The sequence below is a fragment of the Eufriesea mexicana genome, unplaced genomic scaffold, assembly GCF_001483705.2.
Source record: "Eufriesea mexicana isolate 0111107269 unplaced genomic scaffold, ASM148370v2 scaffold1312, whole genome shotgun sequence".
NCBI lineage: Eukaryota > Metazoa > Arthropoda > Insecta > Hymenoptera > Apidae > Eufriesea > Eufriesea mexicana.
The window spans coordinates 1,208,645-1,223,738 of record NW_016909446.1 but is presented as its reverse complement, the minus strand read 5'-3'; the positions used below and the strand labels follow the sequence as shown (position 1 = coordinate 1,223,738).

At 31.6% G+C, this 15,094-nt stretch overlaps 2 protein-coding genes across 10 annotated transcripts in view; one reads left to right on the top strand and one right to left on the bottom strand.

Moving 5' to 3' along the window:
• LOC108547967 (uncharacterized) overlaps positions 1-2,396 on the top strand; it is a 382,271-nt gene extending 379,875 nt beyond the window's left edge. For 6 of the 8 annotated variants that reach the window (XM_017900711.1, XM_017900710.1, XM_017900709.1 and 3 more), the window contains one exon: positions 1,455-2,396. In XM_017900711.1, coding sequence (XP_017756200.1) covers positions 1,455-1,708 — 254 coding nt within the window. In that variant the 3' untranslated portion in view covers positions 1,709-2,396. Of the gene's footprint in view, positions 1-45; positions 190-1,378 lie in introns of all 8 variants that reach the window. The other 2 variants (XR_001890237.1, XM_017900712.1) reach the window with 2 other exon arrangements.
• Positions 2,397-5,027: 2,631 nt separating this feature from the next.
• On the bottom strand, positions 5,028-14,623 carry Tspan6 (tetraspanin 6). 2 transcript variants are annotated; one of them, XM_017900634.1, is made up of 5 exons: positions 12,643-13,000; positions 6,091-6,279; positions 5,850-6,020; positions 5,476-5,676; positions 5,028-5,308 (listed from the first exon to the last, which is right to left on the bottom strand). In XM_017900634.1, exons 1-5 carry the CDS (start codon positions 12,706-12,708, stop codon positions 5,234-5,236), a joined length of 702 nt encoding a protein of 233 aa, XP_017756123.1. In that variant the 5' UTR covers positions 12,709-13,000; the 3' UTR covers positions 5,028-5,233. The 2 variants fall into 2 exon arrangements, with proteins under 2 accessions (XP_017756123.1, XP_017756124.1); XM_017900635.1 differs by lacking the exon at positions 12,643-13,000 and adding an exon at positions 14,393-14,623 and having other exon boundaries at positions 5,030-5,308.
• Positions 14,624-15,094: the final 471 nt, after the last annotated feature.

Sequence of the window (15,094 nt, the reverse complement as noted above, 5' to 3'; positions counted from 1 at the left end):
TGGTAGCCCTCGCTGTACATAGCCTTTTCCACGTTTTCTGTTCAGATGGTAGCTCCTACGCGGTGTGCTTTGATTGTCACAAGAAAAGCTACGTAGTTCGGCTTAGTGACGATCAGTTTCTGTAACCGACATGCCAGTTTGGAGGAATCGTTTCACCGGGACCTATTTTGGCCTGATCCAACGTGAACTGTACGGCTACAACGGATTTTCTATTGGCTTACTAACAGATCATTAACCAGAAGACGTTAGAACAAATTTGTTACGAGTCACCTTTACGCAATTCCACCTTCTACTATTAGCCGAATTAAAATCTGATATATATTTAATAAATTCCGATTTCACGGTTAACACATTACGAACGATATAATATTTCAAGATATTGCATACCTCTTATATATTTTATGTTTTATTATTTTGAGAACTTGGTAATAAAAATTGTATACAAGTTTTCGTGGAAGGTTTGTCCGTAATGTGTTAATACACTATTGCTTAATTATTTATGTCTTTTTTTTTTGTTTTTTTTTTTTTTATCTATAGAATAATATTCATTGTGATAAGATGATTTTGTAACCAAAGTATGCGTGAAATTTGAACGCAGATCCATAATTGATCAGTTGGTGAAATACAAACATTGTATTTGAATATCGTTTTCGTACTTAAAAATTGGATGCTATAATGTAAATATATTTCCATTGTTCTATTACTTATCATACACTGTCGTCGTACCAAATTAACAATGCGTCTGGAATTGCGTCAAGGATTACATAAAATAGTTACTTTCTCTCTCATTCTGGAAAATATCGCTTCTGAATAATTTGCGTCATTGGCAGGTGTTCGACTTTTCCATTATATTCTATTGTTTTGATCATCCTCCTGTTCGTCATCGTATGAAAAAAAGGCAAAGAATAACATAAACCTTACATATCTAGTACATCAGCTTTTAACATAATAATCTTCATAAACACTTCACTTTCATTCGTTTCGGCCATATCAAGTTACTCATGACAGACAAATATCATATTGCATACATTAATGTAATAAAATAAATATCAATTTCATGTCAAAATACAATACTACATAACAACCTTCGCAAATATTACCAATACGTGCAATTTCATAAAAATATACATACCTCTAACTATGCTGTTTGGCTGTCACGAAGCTATGCATGAAAAATCGAACACTTGCCAATACACAAAGCTCTCCATATGAAAGCATCGATTCCTGAGAGAGGTTAACTGATGATCACGTGACAATGTACGGCAGAGCCTAGAAAGGAATAGCAAATATATACTATAATGGAGAGTGAGGGAGAGAAAGAGAGAGAGGAACGTGATACGTGTAAGAGTGCTAAGCCGAGCTACTCTGTGTCTGCTAGAGCCGGTATAGGAAGAAAGAGAAAAGAGATCAAGTGAGGTCTGAGGCATGTTGACCCGCTGCGCTTGGTTTCTCAGCATCGGCGGCCCAGGCACATCGTGTGCTACGACTGCCGTCAACCTGGGGTTCTTCGAGGCCGTCGATTATCGGGCGAGGTGACGATTTCTTCGTGCGATATGGAGATAAGGAGCGCGAAGCCGTGGCCTCTTTTGACTTCCTCGACGAGATTGTGGCGCCCTCTTCGACAGGCTCGAACACTAGTCTCATCGATCTGGATGACACACCGTCTGCTGAGCTTCGTAGTGATATCATGAAGCTTTCTCCGCTCTAGGATGAGCTTCGATCCAGAAGTCTATCGTAAAGTTACATGTTAAATGAGAACTCTTGTAAGGATAGGCAAACTGTCCTGTTTTAATTGTAGACCATTGCGCATGCTTAGTTTACACCGCGGTAAATTTCAGTTGCGCCCGCGTTAAGTTCCGATATCTGTATCAAAGGTACATCAAATTAAAATGTACGAAGATCAATTGTATCATAACATTGACTTTTTATTACTCTTGTTACGTCGTACGTATGCTTCTTTACACATATCGTAATTTGCATATAATTTCGATAGAATGGTACAAGTTGCTTTCCTTGTACCAATATATCCTACGGGTGTTGTGCTAAGGGTCAGTATAGTTTTATTGTGACGATATCTATTTATTTTTGTTAAATTACTCGAAAAATCTTTAACACAAACTTTCGATAATGTACTCATTTTCTATACCATGAAATATAGAGAAAATTCGAAAATATTAAAAACAAATTTTTTGTACTCTTATTATTTTAAATCATGTCTCCTTTTTGAATAACAAATAAATATTCCTGCACAAAGTAAATTATGAAATAGACCAATGAAATAAGTGATTAAATATAGCTATTATTGTATTGTTTGCCTATTTATGACAGAGGTTCTCAAGATGTATGTCTTTTTTTGATGTCCAACTACTTACTATTTGTTATGACATTCGTAAATATTCGAAACTGTAAATAGAGTACTGATTTCCTTAAAAATAAGAATGTTGTTTATTCAGTATCTACTTGCATCTTGAATACCACAAATTAAGATTTCTACAAACGTTTAAGTGCGAGCATAGATTATTATTGAAATACTTTCAAAGTGAAATATACTGTTTAATTTTTGTGAACAAAATTTAATAACATAGTATTAATTACTATTTACTTTACATTAAAAGACTACTGTCGTGCTCGTGTTTTATGTATGAAGAACTTGCTTTACACAAAAATGTTCATTGAAGAATTTCATTTGTAATTTCCACAAGATGGAAGTAGAATTATTAATTACTATATGCATATACACATTAAAATATGAATAACGTTATGTAAGAAGTGGTCTAAACACTATTAGTGTAATATGTACAGTATATATGAATTATCGTGATGAAAAAGATATCATAGACTGGAACTATGATTATACTTCACTGTATATTTGAATATTTCAAATAGTACTTCCATTGATGATCTTGTTTAACAAGATTATCAGACATCATGATCTTAATGATATTTACATCTTTTACGCACATGAAATTTTAGTTTCATAAAAGATCTACAAATTTGAAAGATCAGTTACAACAAATCGCGAACAAATAGTATCTTTGAAATATTTAGATAGAATAACTGTTTCTACACTTTTCAAATGGAAACGTATAATTTAAATGTAACATGATGTCACGCATCATCTTCCGAAATTGAGCTTAGAAAAATTTAGGATAAGAAGGGTATTCGACAATTTTATATTGATAGGAATTTGTACTCTTTCTCGTCAACGACCACTGATAAACGTTGAGGACACCGTAATATCCTGTTATTTATATGAAACATGTGTTACATGTACGCTACAAGTGCGTATATCCTTCTGTTCCATCTTCAACGAAAATGTATTGAATGTATTATTTATCAACTGTAAGATAAAAATAGAGGAAATTCAAATTCAAACAAATATATTTAACATGCTCGGTGCATGAATCATAGACCATAGAAATAACATAAATAAAAATTCGCAACAGGAAAATAGTAACGCTCTGATCAAAACGCTGTACCAAGTAGATACTTCATCATAATTTGTACAAGATTCACACTATTTCAAGAATACGTAATGTTTGAGATAAACGGTTAACTTGCGTTTGGTCAAATTACTAGGAGTAAAATAGTCCGTATAATGTTTAAGATATCGAGTCGATTATAGTATATTATATATATTATATATATTATGTATAGTATATATAATATATATAATATATATTAAACACGATGAATATTTTCAATATTTGAAATGGAGACTGTACGAATACAAAGTTGTCTTTTCCATCAATACATTTTTACACACAATGTCTTATAACCATATATGTACGTGAAGCAAAAATAATCTATTTGTCGTTTATATGTGAAAATGAATAAAGAAAACTATACATATTATATTCGAAAACAACATGTTTATATCTAATGATTATAGAGATTTATCAAATCACTAATTTTAATATTTAATAACTACAACGAAGAAGTTCCAAACGAAAACAACTTTTGTCCTGCAGTCTCGAAGTAATCGTTTAATGATAGTTATAAGATACGTGTAAGTTGCATTATATCGAAAATGCGATTATTGAAGCACTGATTCTGTATCCCAATCGAAAGAAAAAAAATCCATTGATAAATATAAAAACGTGATTGGGACACTGTAAATAGTATGTATTATAGCACAACAGATGTAAGTTATCCTCTCTTGAACTTAATAAATAACGACAATATAACGAATGTAAAGGCGCATATTCGATGTTCAATTTAGAAAACCGTTCCTATAAAAATATTATTGGTATTTTTATTGATAACAGTCCATTCGAACATATTGTCCATTAAGATCGACAAAAATTTCATTAAATAATGATATCAACATTTCATTTGCATGTAAATAGCTGTAATACCTAAATAGTAATGCAAAAATCAAAAATATAGTAATATGAAGTTTCACAAAAAGAACAATTTTTTTCAAAAAGGCAACAAGTATGTTATTAACCTTGAAAACTTAGATAAAATAAATTTTATTACGAGAGAAATATAATTTAACAGTATTTTTTGAAAAGTATAGTGAATGTATGCTGTACAAATAACAATATAAGTTGTATTTTATAAAAGCAAGCAATGTGTAATACTTATGAAAACATTATTATAAAAATACTTTCCTATAAATATTCACAAAGCTATATAATGCACTATGATTTAATTTTTCATAACCAGAATATTTTATAAGATTTAATTTAACAAATTTAAAAGAGCTTTTAAAAAAAATTGATATTCTAATCACTGCTAATAATCTTTACTAATCATGACATCAAAAATGACACACTAAATGTTAAGACAGAAGCTTTAATATATGAAGTAACATATATGAAACTTATTAAGCCTCTAAAAACATTTTGCCCCAAATATTATTATTATTATCATTATTATCGACAAATTATCATTATTTTAATTATTTTATTTGTCGTAAATGAAACATATAAATCTAATTTAACATAAATATACCAAAATTAAAAATATACTAAATAATATATTTATACATTCAATATTATATATCAAAGTAAAAATTCAAACAAAAACTGTGTTTCAAATTAAAGTAAAAGGTACTTTCCTCTCATTCATCAATCCAACATTTATAAAATTGTCTAAATTTGTTTCAGTAGGATAATTGTATCTTCCATTACGTTTTAATATCAAATTATTAATTGATAGTGTTATCTGTGACATTATTTTTTATTTTTACTTTTAGTATGTACTTCTTTCAATGTCTGTTGAACTTTCACACTCTGTAACCTCTGCGATCAGCATTCTTTATAGAATTTGCCAGACAAAGTGCAAATATGATACCAATCAACTGAAACATAATACAGTGTACATATAGATTTTATATATTGATATCGTACATTAAGAATATATTTCACACGCGTATAAAAAGATTTTTGTAGCTAGCACAATATTTATTAAGTATTTTAATAACGATTAAAAATTTATAAATAATGCATCAGTGAATAACAAACTTACCTCAACGCCGGCAACAGCGATAGCAACGCTGCCAAATAATACTCCTATTGTCGTAAGTGTCAATTTTATTTGCTTCACACAACCATCGGTGTACGCATTACTTGCACTACAAGTGTCTCCTGTAGAACTAGAACAACAACTTGCCGGAATAGAGCCACGGCCATCAAAATCATGGTAAGACGAGACACCACAACATTTCAACTAAAAAAAATTATTTGAAATTTGATAAATCATTTTTTAACAAAATCAAATTTAAAAATTTTTTTTTCTCACTCCAAAGTTCATTTTTAAAAGTACCCATTTAATCACTCGAATTATAGAGGAAATGATATTGTAAAATAACGCATAAAAATAAAACGAATAAAAGTACTTACGCTGTTTTGAATTAAGTCGATAAGTTCACGGTTTTTTTCATTCAAAAAGTAAGTATCGAATATTTTCCGGTAATTTAAATCAATATTCTCATCACTGTTCTTAACAACTATGAAGGCATAGGCGGCAACTGCTATTTGTAGCAGCAAGATGAACAACAGGCACGACGCAAACTAAAAACAAAAGATGGATAAAGCCCGTTCTATCTAAATATTAAGCGACATTCAAATTGCTAATACTTACGGTAATTGTCATACAATGACTTTCCCGGATAGCACCGCAACATCCGAAAAATGATATTACAAAGATTATGCTGCCGAGAACCATCAAAGTTATCGATGGGAACGTGGTATTTACATTTATCTGTGCATTTACATCTGCCATCTGCAAGTGTACGACGACACCAAGGGCTAGAATGCCTAATCCACATACCTGCAACAGATAACAGTTTCGATTAAAAGAATGAATATAATAAACAAAATACTTGTAAAATATATCCATTAAAGAATTACTTAATAACGTATAATAAAGTATTTCAATTATCCACTATATAACTTTCAATCGGTTCGATTATCAAGTTGCTATATATAAGATTCCGATTGAAGGCTAAGACTGCAACTTATTACATCACATTGCACAATATTAACCGGTTGGCACTGAACATGCTGTAAATGGTACACCGATCTCGGAACGCGATTACAAATGGCCGAAGGTGAATTTATGTCATGTTCCAGGTGCAAGCCAGGTGGTTCAACGGACTTCTAACAAAGAATAGATCCCGAAAACTAAACGAGAATTTTTCCAACGAAATATATACTTCACTGACTAAGTTGCAAAAATAAATTGAATATTATTGCGCGAAAAATAAAGATATATTATTTATAAACATTTCGTTGATAATTTTACTTTTCAATAAATTCTATCTTCACAAAATGTTGAATTATCAATAAAGTCCTAATAAAATCATCACCATTCCATACCACTTGTAAATTTATAAAATTATACGTATAAATAAAATTTATACGAATTAAACGATGCCGGAAATTATAAATTTCAAAATTTCGCTTTTTTATAATATTTAATATTGGAGCATGTTATCTACACCAGGAAAATGTCCTATTCATTTCAAATGACTCATCGATAAAACAAGATCAATAATGATGTTATCTATTCGACACTGACGTTTTTCATCCAACGAACAGGTAATCCACCTGTTAATATGCCTAAGCATTATAATACAATCTTGCATGTCATTACTTTTATGATTATACCGATACAAATCTTGACTGACACGAGTATTTGCACTTAATCGGATAACTGTAATAACCTTTCATAGAATCATGTTATCATACAAGCTAAAACTCATCTCTGAAGTTAGCTTTCTTGGAATTAAAGTAGAAAACAATCGATAGGGCTATTAATTTCCTCGAATATATCATCGATTATGATATGATCAGAAGTTTACAGGAAATCTTATTACCCGTTATAAAAACATTACAAAAACAGTAGTAAAATCTTAACGGGAGTTTATCAATCGCAAACGATTGTAAACGATGAGATATCGGTCAACAATACAAAGAAACAGAATAATTGATAAAAGGTGGAAAACAAAATGATAAAATAACACTAAAAATGTTTCAAGAAAATTGCGATTACTCGATGTTTCGTTTAGATTAAATGTGTGAAAATATCACCGATAGTCGTAACATCTAAATCAGATAAAAGGCTTCTTACAGTACTAAAATTAAACGAGAAATACTAACAGTTGCTTCAACGATATTTAATTATAAGACTTTTTAGGAATCACTAGACTGCGAGTAGATTTAAAAATTCGCGCCATATTGTCTGCGTCAAGCTCAGTAGGTAAGTCTGACATATTTACAATCAACTAAAATTTACGTTCTGCAATTTCTACCGCATTAATCGTTAAAACGATGGAATATTTCATGGGTGCAAACAGATCAATTGGAAATACTCGCTTAAGTAAAGCCAATTGCATACCAATACATCGTACGCCGTATCCTTGACACTTTATAGCAGTATATTTTCTCCGTGCCTCGCATACATTCGAAACTAATATGATCGATGCTGAGAGCGAGACATGTGCGAATGTGTGTCCCTCGATATTAGAACGTGACGTGAATTTATCATTTGAAATCTGCCTTTAATTCGTGTGCCATAGTTTCGCGACTTATGGCGCTCTGATTCAGGTTGCAGTTTTTAGGTTACTTTGTCGTACAAGTTTTCCTATCGTGTAACACATATCCTCGCAAAGCTGAAAACCTATACGAGCTATTCGCATAAGAAGTGTAAACGTATGTATGGGTATGTATATAAGAATATGCATGACGTCATTTATTAAGAGGAAAATTTGGTATTTCCGAATTAAATGATTTTTAAATATGTTGTAGAAACCGACATTTCCAACGACTTTTCCCGATGCATATAACCAGTGCTCGTCTTAGTATCCGAGATATTTTCACGAAGCTATTGTTACTATTGCATTAAATTCAATCTGCACGCATGCGTACAGGCATCTTATGCGTCAGCATGGAAATAAATATTCATTGTCCCTGGGAAACTCCTTCGATTTGGTCCTTAACTGCTGATCTATTACAGATTTCGCCAATTTATGACCTTCGAATTAACAAGTAAATGTATCTAATAAGATTATCTGTATTTGCTATAATTAATTGTCGTTTCAAGGTATCCAAGAGTAACTTGCTATAACAAACAAGATAAACACAAGAATTCTCTAGTTACATCAAGATGATTCGTCCATGCACAATATGCTTTGTACTCATGATAACATACTCGTACGCGAAGAATGTAAATATATGATCGTCTAAACTAGATGACATCATTCCTATTCAACGTACACCTCGGCACTGACTTCCTGTAAAGTAACATACGTCTACCGATGGAGATCTATATTCGACCCATTGACTTTGTCTGAACTGAATGTTCTCTCAGCTGGAAATTCACCATACGAATCAAAGTGTTTTACGAGCGTCTAAAAGTCCTGAATTTTTTCAATGAAGATTCAAGGTCGCTGAAGCCGCAGGCAATGACGAGCAATTTGTACTTTCTAAATGGAAATCGTAACTTTCGTTACTCAGTTATGCCACGATGTACGTTGATATTTTCGAACAAATAATTTCAAGTGGATTCCTTGACAAAACACTTACGGGAAATCAATGTGAACGTAATCGATACTCAAGAATAATCGTAATCAACGATTTAACGAAAAATGTGAAATACAGCGTAACACGAATCATTTTGTGATAGCATATCAAGAATGTACTTAATGATTCAAATAATTTATTGAAGAAATTAAAAGAAACAGCTTGAGGACTCGAACGGATCTGTATATTACTCGATAAATATATATTTATAAATCCGTCTACCTATCTTCATTAAAGAGATACACCAGCGTTAGTAATGATCCGTTTATAAGTGTATAAATCAATTCAGATAGGTTTATGCTTGCACTTAGAACTATTATGAGTATTAATGGTTTCAGTGAACACTGCGGATTGACATGTTATTGCTATTAATTAATATCGGAAGGTCACTTCATTAGACGACAGTGAATCTTTTCGTACTATAACCTGCGATTATTTCGCAATCTCTGCAAATTGCAGTCAACTAGATAAAGAAGATTGTAAACCAATTAATCTCTTTAATATTCTTCAGAACGTTTCTATTTGCAATGCGAATTTTACAACGAGGCTATGTCGAAAAATACAATAACGTAGTATGTATCGGCGGAGAAGGAACTGACCCTGTATAATGTTCGGAGATGCTTATATATATTTTTAGTTTCTGGACCGGATGAACATGAGGAATTGGCCCTTAGTCAAAGTAGAAATGAGTAAGCTGTTTTGACTGACGTTAGCCTGCGTTTATCATTATTATTTCTAAGAAAGTATAGGCGGTGAAAGCAGCATTGTGAAACCACAAAATCAATCAATTGGTTAAACCATAAATACTGCCAGTGATATTACCTATTGTCGAGAAAAAAGATTTCGCACATTTTCACGGAATACATTTTTCCGAATGTCGAACTAAAGAAGGAAACGATAACAAGTGCTTATAACTCTTGGAAACGTGCCTAAACATAGTAGAAATGTGTTGAATACATATTTTCAGCGTCGAAACAGAAATTTGATAATAGTAAGGGATAAATGAAAGATGCGTCAAAACCATATGATGTCAACTGGAAACTGGTTCGTGAAGACTTTCACACTGCCATAACCTACCGTACAATACCAGTTCACGGTTCGAAAACATCGAAGCCTTGAAAAATCTTTAAAAGTCGCGCGCTCATGGGGCCACCATTGTTGAGTCTGCGTGCAAAATAACCGGAACGCACCAAATGCGGATGACTCAACCTTGTTTCCGTAAAAACTTACTGACGTGGCATAAATCTCACAATAACAAAGTGTATAATGAAACGTGACATAATTGTTCAAAGAAACGTGTGATAGATTACAAGAAATACCGATTACATTTCATCGCATGATCGATACTTTTTATCGCTATTCTTAGAAACACTAAAATCATATGTGTATTTATCTGCTCTGGCGATCTGTATCTTCACAAATTAAATTGATCCTCATGTTTCACGAATACATCGAAAATACGCTTCTCCTAACTTACGGGAATCATACTTATCGCGCTTTCAGTCGCTATCTTGTTACCACAATCTTTTTCCAAATAACTCGATTCCTCGAATAAGCTTTAGCAAAATGTTGCAAAATTTCTGTGGCTCAGCTAATACTGTAATTATTCGAATAACGCAACGTTCAACGCGGTACATGATGAATAATGCGAATAAGGTACGAGTAGATGTAATATGTTAATTGTTAAGTAATAAATAATACAAACTCTCTTTATAAATGAACCATCTCTTTTTTTACTACCTCTGACGAATTGTTGATTAAGTAATTGAGGAAACGAAATTGCAGTTAAGCTCTCTTTGATAGGATGCATCCGATTCGAATTTGTCAGCCAACCATACTCTGGATAGGTTAATCGAGTACAGTGATTACTCGACACACATGGCAAAGATCGAGTTATTTCAGCCTAAGAATAAGACTGGTTAATTCTTTCCATTTGCCTGCAAGACGCGTAAAGGACAACGCGAATTAAATATGGAAGACAGTTTGAGTAATTTTTGAAGATACTGTAATAGGAAAGGTTTCATTCTAAGCATTCTCCAATATTATACTGAAATTTTTAATCATCCGATTCTTATTCCTTGAATTTTTAGTTCGAGTAACAAAACCTTTATGTCAAATCCAGTTCGAAAATGTTAATAACATATATTTTAATAAAAACGATATTCAAATTTCAAATTTAACGAAAAGTAATTTCTAATCGAAAAATAAATTTAAAAGTGTTTTCTTGAACATAGCCTTGGTCAGCCCGGTATTCGTTCTACATATGCGCCAATTATAGCTTCCCGTGCCAAATTCTGATCATGTTCTACAGAATGAAAAATTTATCTTGCTTAGCAGTGAATTTATCTACAACGTTGTATTGTTACACGATAACTAAAGGCGGAAAAGGAAACGTGTCGACACGATTGTATATTTAGCTGTTGTACGTGATATAACGAATACCCGAAGTACGTTTGAAATTAGCAAGTTATGTAAAGGAATCGGACACAAAGGAGTTTCATTATTCTAACACTCGTTATTACGTACAACAGGAACTATATTATTTCCAGAAAGATAATACACGGTACTGTTAATACACAGACCAATAGCAACAGGAATGAACGTTCAAGTAAATACCAGTGTTATTGTGTCAATCAAGGTTAATGAAAATGGAAGAAACGAAAAACGAAACAACGTCGAAAAATTAGCACGATTCCTCGATCTCTAGAAAATGGCGCAATGTAAATTGCGAGATTACTCAGCATCACACGCGAACACCGTGTAGCGTTGAATTCAATAATGGTCAAAATTTAGATTCATGCTAGGGTATTCCACGAATGCGTAAATTCTTAATGACATGATTCACAATGCAGGAAACTCGATACAATTCTCCTGGTTAAAAAAATCACAAAACGATTCATTTTGCAAGAAATCTTATTTACATTACGTATCACAGTTTAATCACTTTAACTTTTCGCTATGTTTAATCGCCATTTTCACGAACTTTATGAAACATGTGCTTTAGATTCACGTAGTACTGAAAGCGTGAAAATTAAGTTTTCAACGTAAGATGTGTGTAATAATAAAACAATATTTATGAGTACGCGTTATTGTGGTATTGTATACATATATATGTTTGGAGACGAAATATAAAGATACGTTCTTCGCGACCATAAAACCTCAAGGATACTGCAACACAACAGAACCTTGAATAAAACGGGTAATTTAGAGCAGAATTACTTCCAGTTCCCCTCTGACCGTGAAGAAATGACGCAGTTTTATCGTAAAAGCATATAAACTTCGCCGGACCACTACGTTAGTCATGTCGTCTTAAAGGTTAAATATTTGACTATGCTTTTTCCTTTCTAATACCCTAAGACCCTGTTCCAACTTTCTTTCACTCGATTTTGCATAAAAACGAACGCGTATCAACGATTAAATCTATTGGTGATAATAACCTTAGCAGGAACGTTAAATATTTTACATTAAAAACCGTTTCTATTCTGATATTAAATTTAAGTGAGAAGAAAACTATCTACGGCTCACACAGTTCGATAGGTAAAACAGTTTAGAACCTCAAATTCTGGTTCTACGATCTTAATTCCGAAGAAGAAATTAATCAACAACTTACCGCAAAGATGAAATTAAAAACAAAAAGCAAGTATTTAATACACTGAGAGGTACAACTCATCGACATTTTTCTCACTGCTTGATATCGACTCGTCTACATAAAATTGAAAATGACACGGTCAAAAAAATAAAAACACATGAACTGTCGTAGAGACGATCGTAGCGACACATCTAAATTTTATGAGACGAGGGTAGGGTAGATACTCAAAACTCGACGACTAGTGTGTTCACCGAAACACGGGAGGAACAGTATCCTCGTTCTCTCTTTCTCTCTCACTCTCTCTTCCATACGAACAGAACTCACAATCATTCGGGATTTCCTGACAACCAATCGTTCGCGTGTACGTCACTTGTAGGGAATGGAATTTCTTAACGTCGCCCACATGCACAGGTACTTGTGTTAATGTATTATAAAAAACGAAAAAGAGAAAAACCGGTCGTTACGGCCTTACGACATGGAATCGTAAAATCCTGATAATGAAAAGACAACAAGAGTTCAGAGTTTCGCAAGTTTACAGATACTGCAGCTCCATTGACAATTTTTTACAAGAAATCATTTTCCAAACTGCTAAATGTATAATATGAAATGCATATAGAATGTGTATATAGAAGATATAGAACTTCTCTCCGGAACAATTAATTTTAACTCAGTAACTCAGCTTTAAGCACAAAGGATTAAATTATAGAAAAAATTAACGACATCGCCGTTCTATGTATGTCAACTATATAATCCAGGCAAACTAGATAGAGAAGAATGAATCATAGAATCACAACTAGAAGTTTTGCATTGATTATTTAATAGTTGAAAAGAAATACACATTACACTTTTTTCGTTCAATTTTCATAACTATTTTTAATTAATATTGACATTACTTGTAACTAGAAAAATTTCAATCAAAGAAATACAAAATATGTAATTATGTAAATTGACCTTTGGCATACAAATATATTCGAATTCAAGAAATTAAACTTTCTGTGCATAATACATAAACACCATTTAGCAATGTCAACTCACGAAAGTATATGAATTTTTTAAGCACAACGAATTCTTCTTATCGTATGACTCACGACCTATCGATGGCGTCTGTTTAAACAAATATGCGTAAAACTATATACAAATACTGATTTATTATCTGTGACCCAGCCCTCATTGTTATCTTTATATTTCAAGCACCATAATAATTAATATTATAATTTAATATATGAATATTAACGGAAAAGCCAAAATGAAAATACTGATATTAAAGTCGAAAATTGTTAAATAAAACTGAATTCATGCGTGGAATTCGCTATAATTTTGCAATAAATTAACCTCTCATAACATGATAATAAAGAATCATAAAACAAAAAGTACTTTAATGATAAAAAGTAGTTTAAGTATATTGTTAAATAAAATCATAGGAGGGTCATTTATCAATTTACATTTAAAAATAACACGTGAATTGATTACTCGATACAAATTAAATACAGCGCAAAAGCTATTTGTGCCATATGGTGAAATGACAGACTATATTATTTTCTTTAGAAAATTACTAATAACTTTAGAAATAATGATAATATTTTTAAAGTAAACACCCATTCATAAATTTCAGCATTCGCTTTAGACACTACAGTAAATAAATTTGTCATTTCATTAATTATTTTATATTAAATGCTAATACATTTCAAAATTACTAAATGTAGATCAAATATTTCGTTACAAACAAGTAGAATAAACTGTACAGATAAATTAAATTAATACTAATACTAACCGCAAAGATAAAATTAAATATGAAGAGTAGATATTTTATCGTTCCCATTCCGCAACCCATCTTCGTAGTTTTTTCTATTCAGTAACTTCTATTTCAGGAAAACAAATTCGTTAAAATGTTAGAAGTTATTCAGAAGACGCGTAAAATGAAGCTCAACAGGTTAGGTTAGAGATGCCACGAACAATAACTGCGACACCAACGTCTCGCGTTCAACTGAAACGACAACTGAAACCAGTTCCAGTTGCAAAGCGCAATAGCGCCGCACCCGTCTTTATCTAGATAGATTAAATAAATTTCTTTGTAAACTTCATATTGTATTAGATAGTGTGGGTAAAATAAAACAAATGTAATATAAAATACCAAATTCGTCGATAAATTTAATATCATTTTGTTGTTAAAAAATTTTGAATATTGTATTGATTAACATCTAATTTAAGAAACTTTCAGTAATAATCATTTCCATATTATAACTAAAAACTAGAGATTAATTTAATTTCATAATATTTATATATGATATTCAGAAAGGCTGAATTTAATTATACTTATATTATAAATATTTATTTTGGTCATAGTATATTACAAAAATTGATTATATTACAAAAATTAATTTTATCTTGTATTAATATATGTATTATATTTTTAAGTTAAATGTCACTCACACTCTTAGTATAAATATAAATTTAATGATATATTTAAATTGTA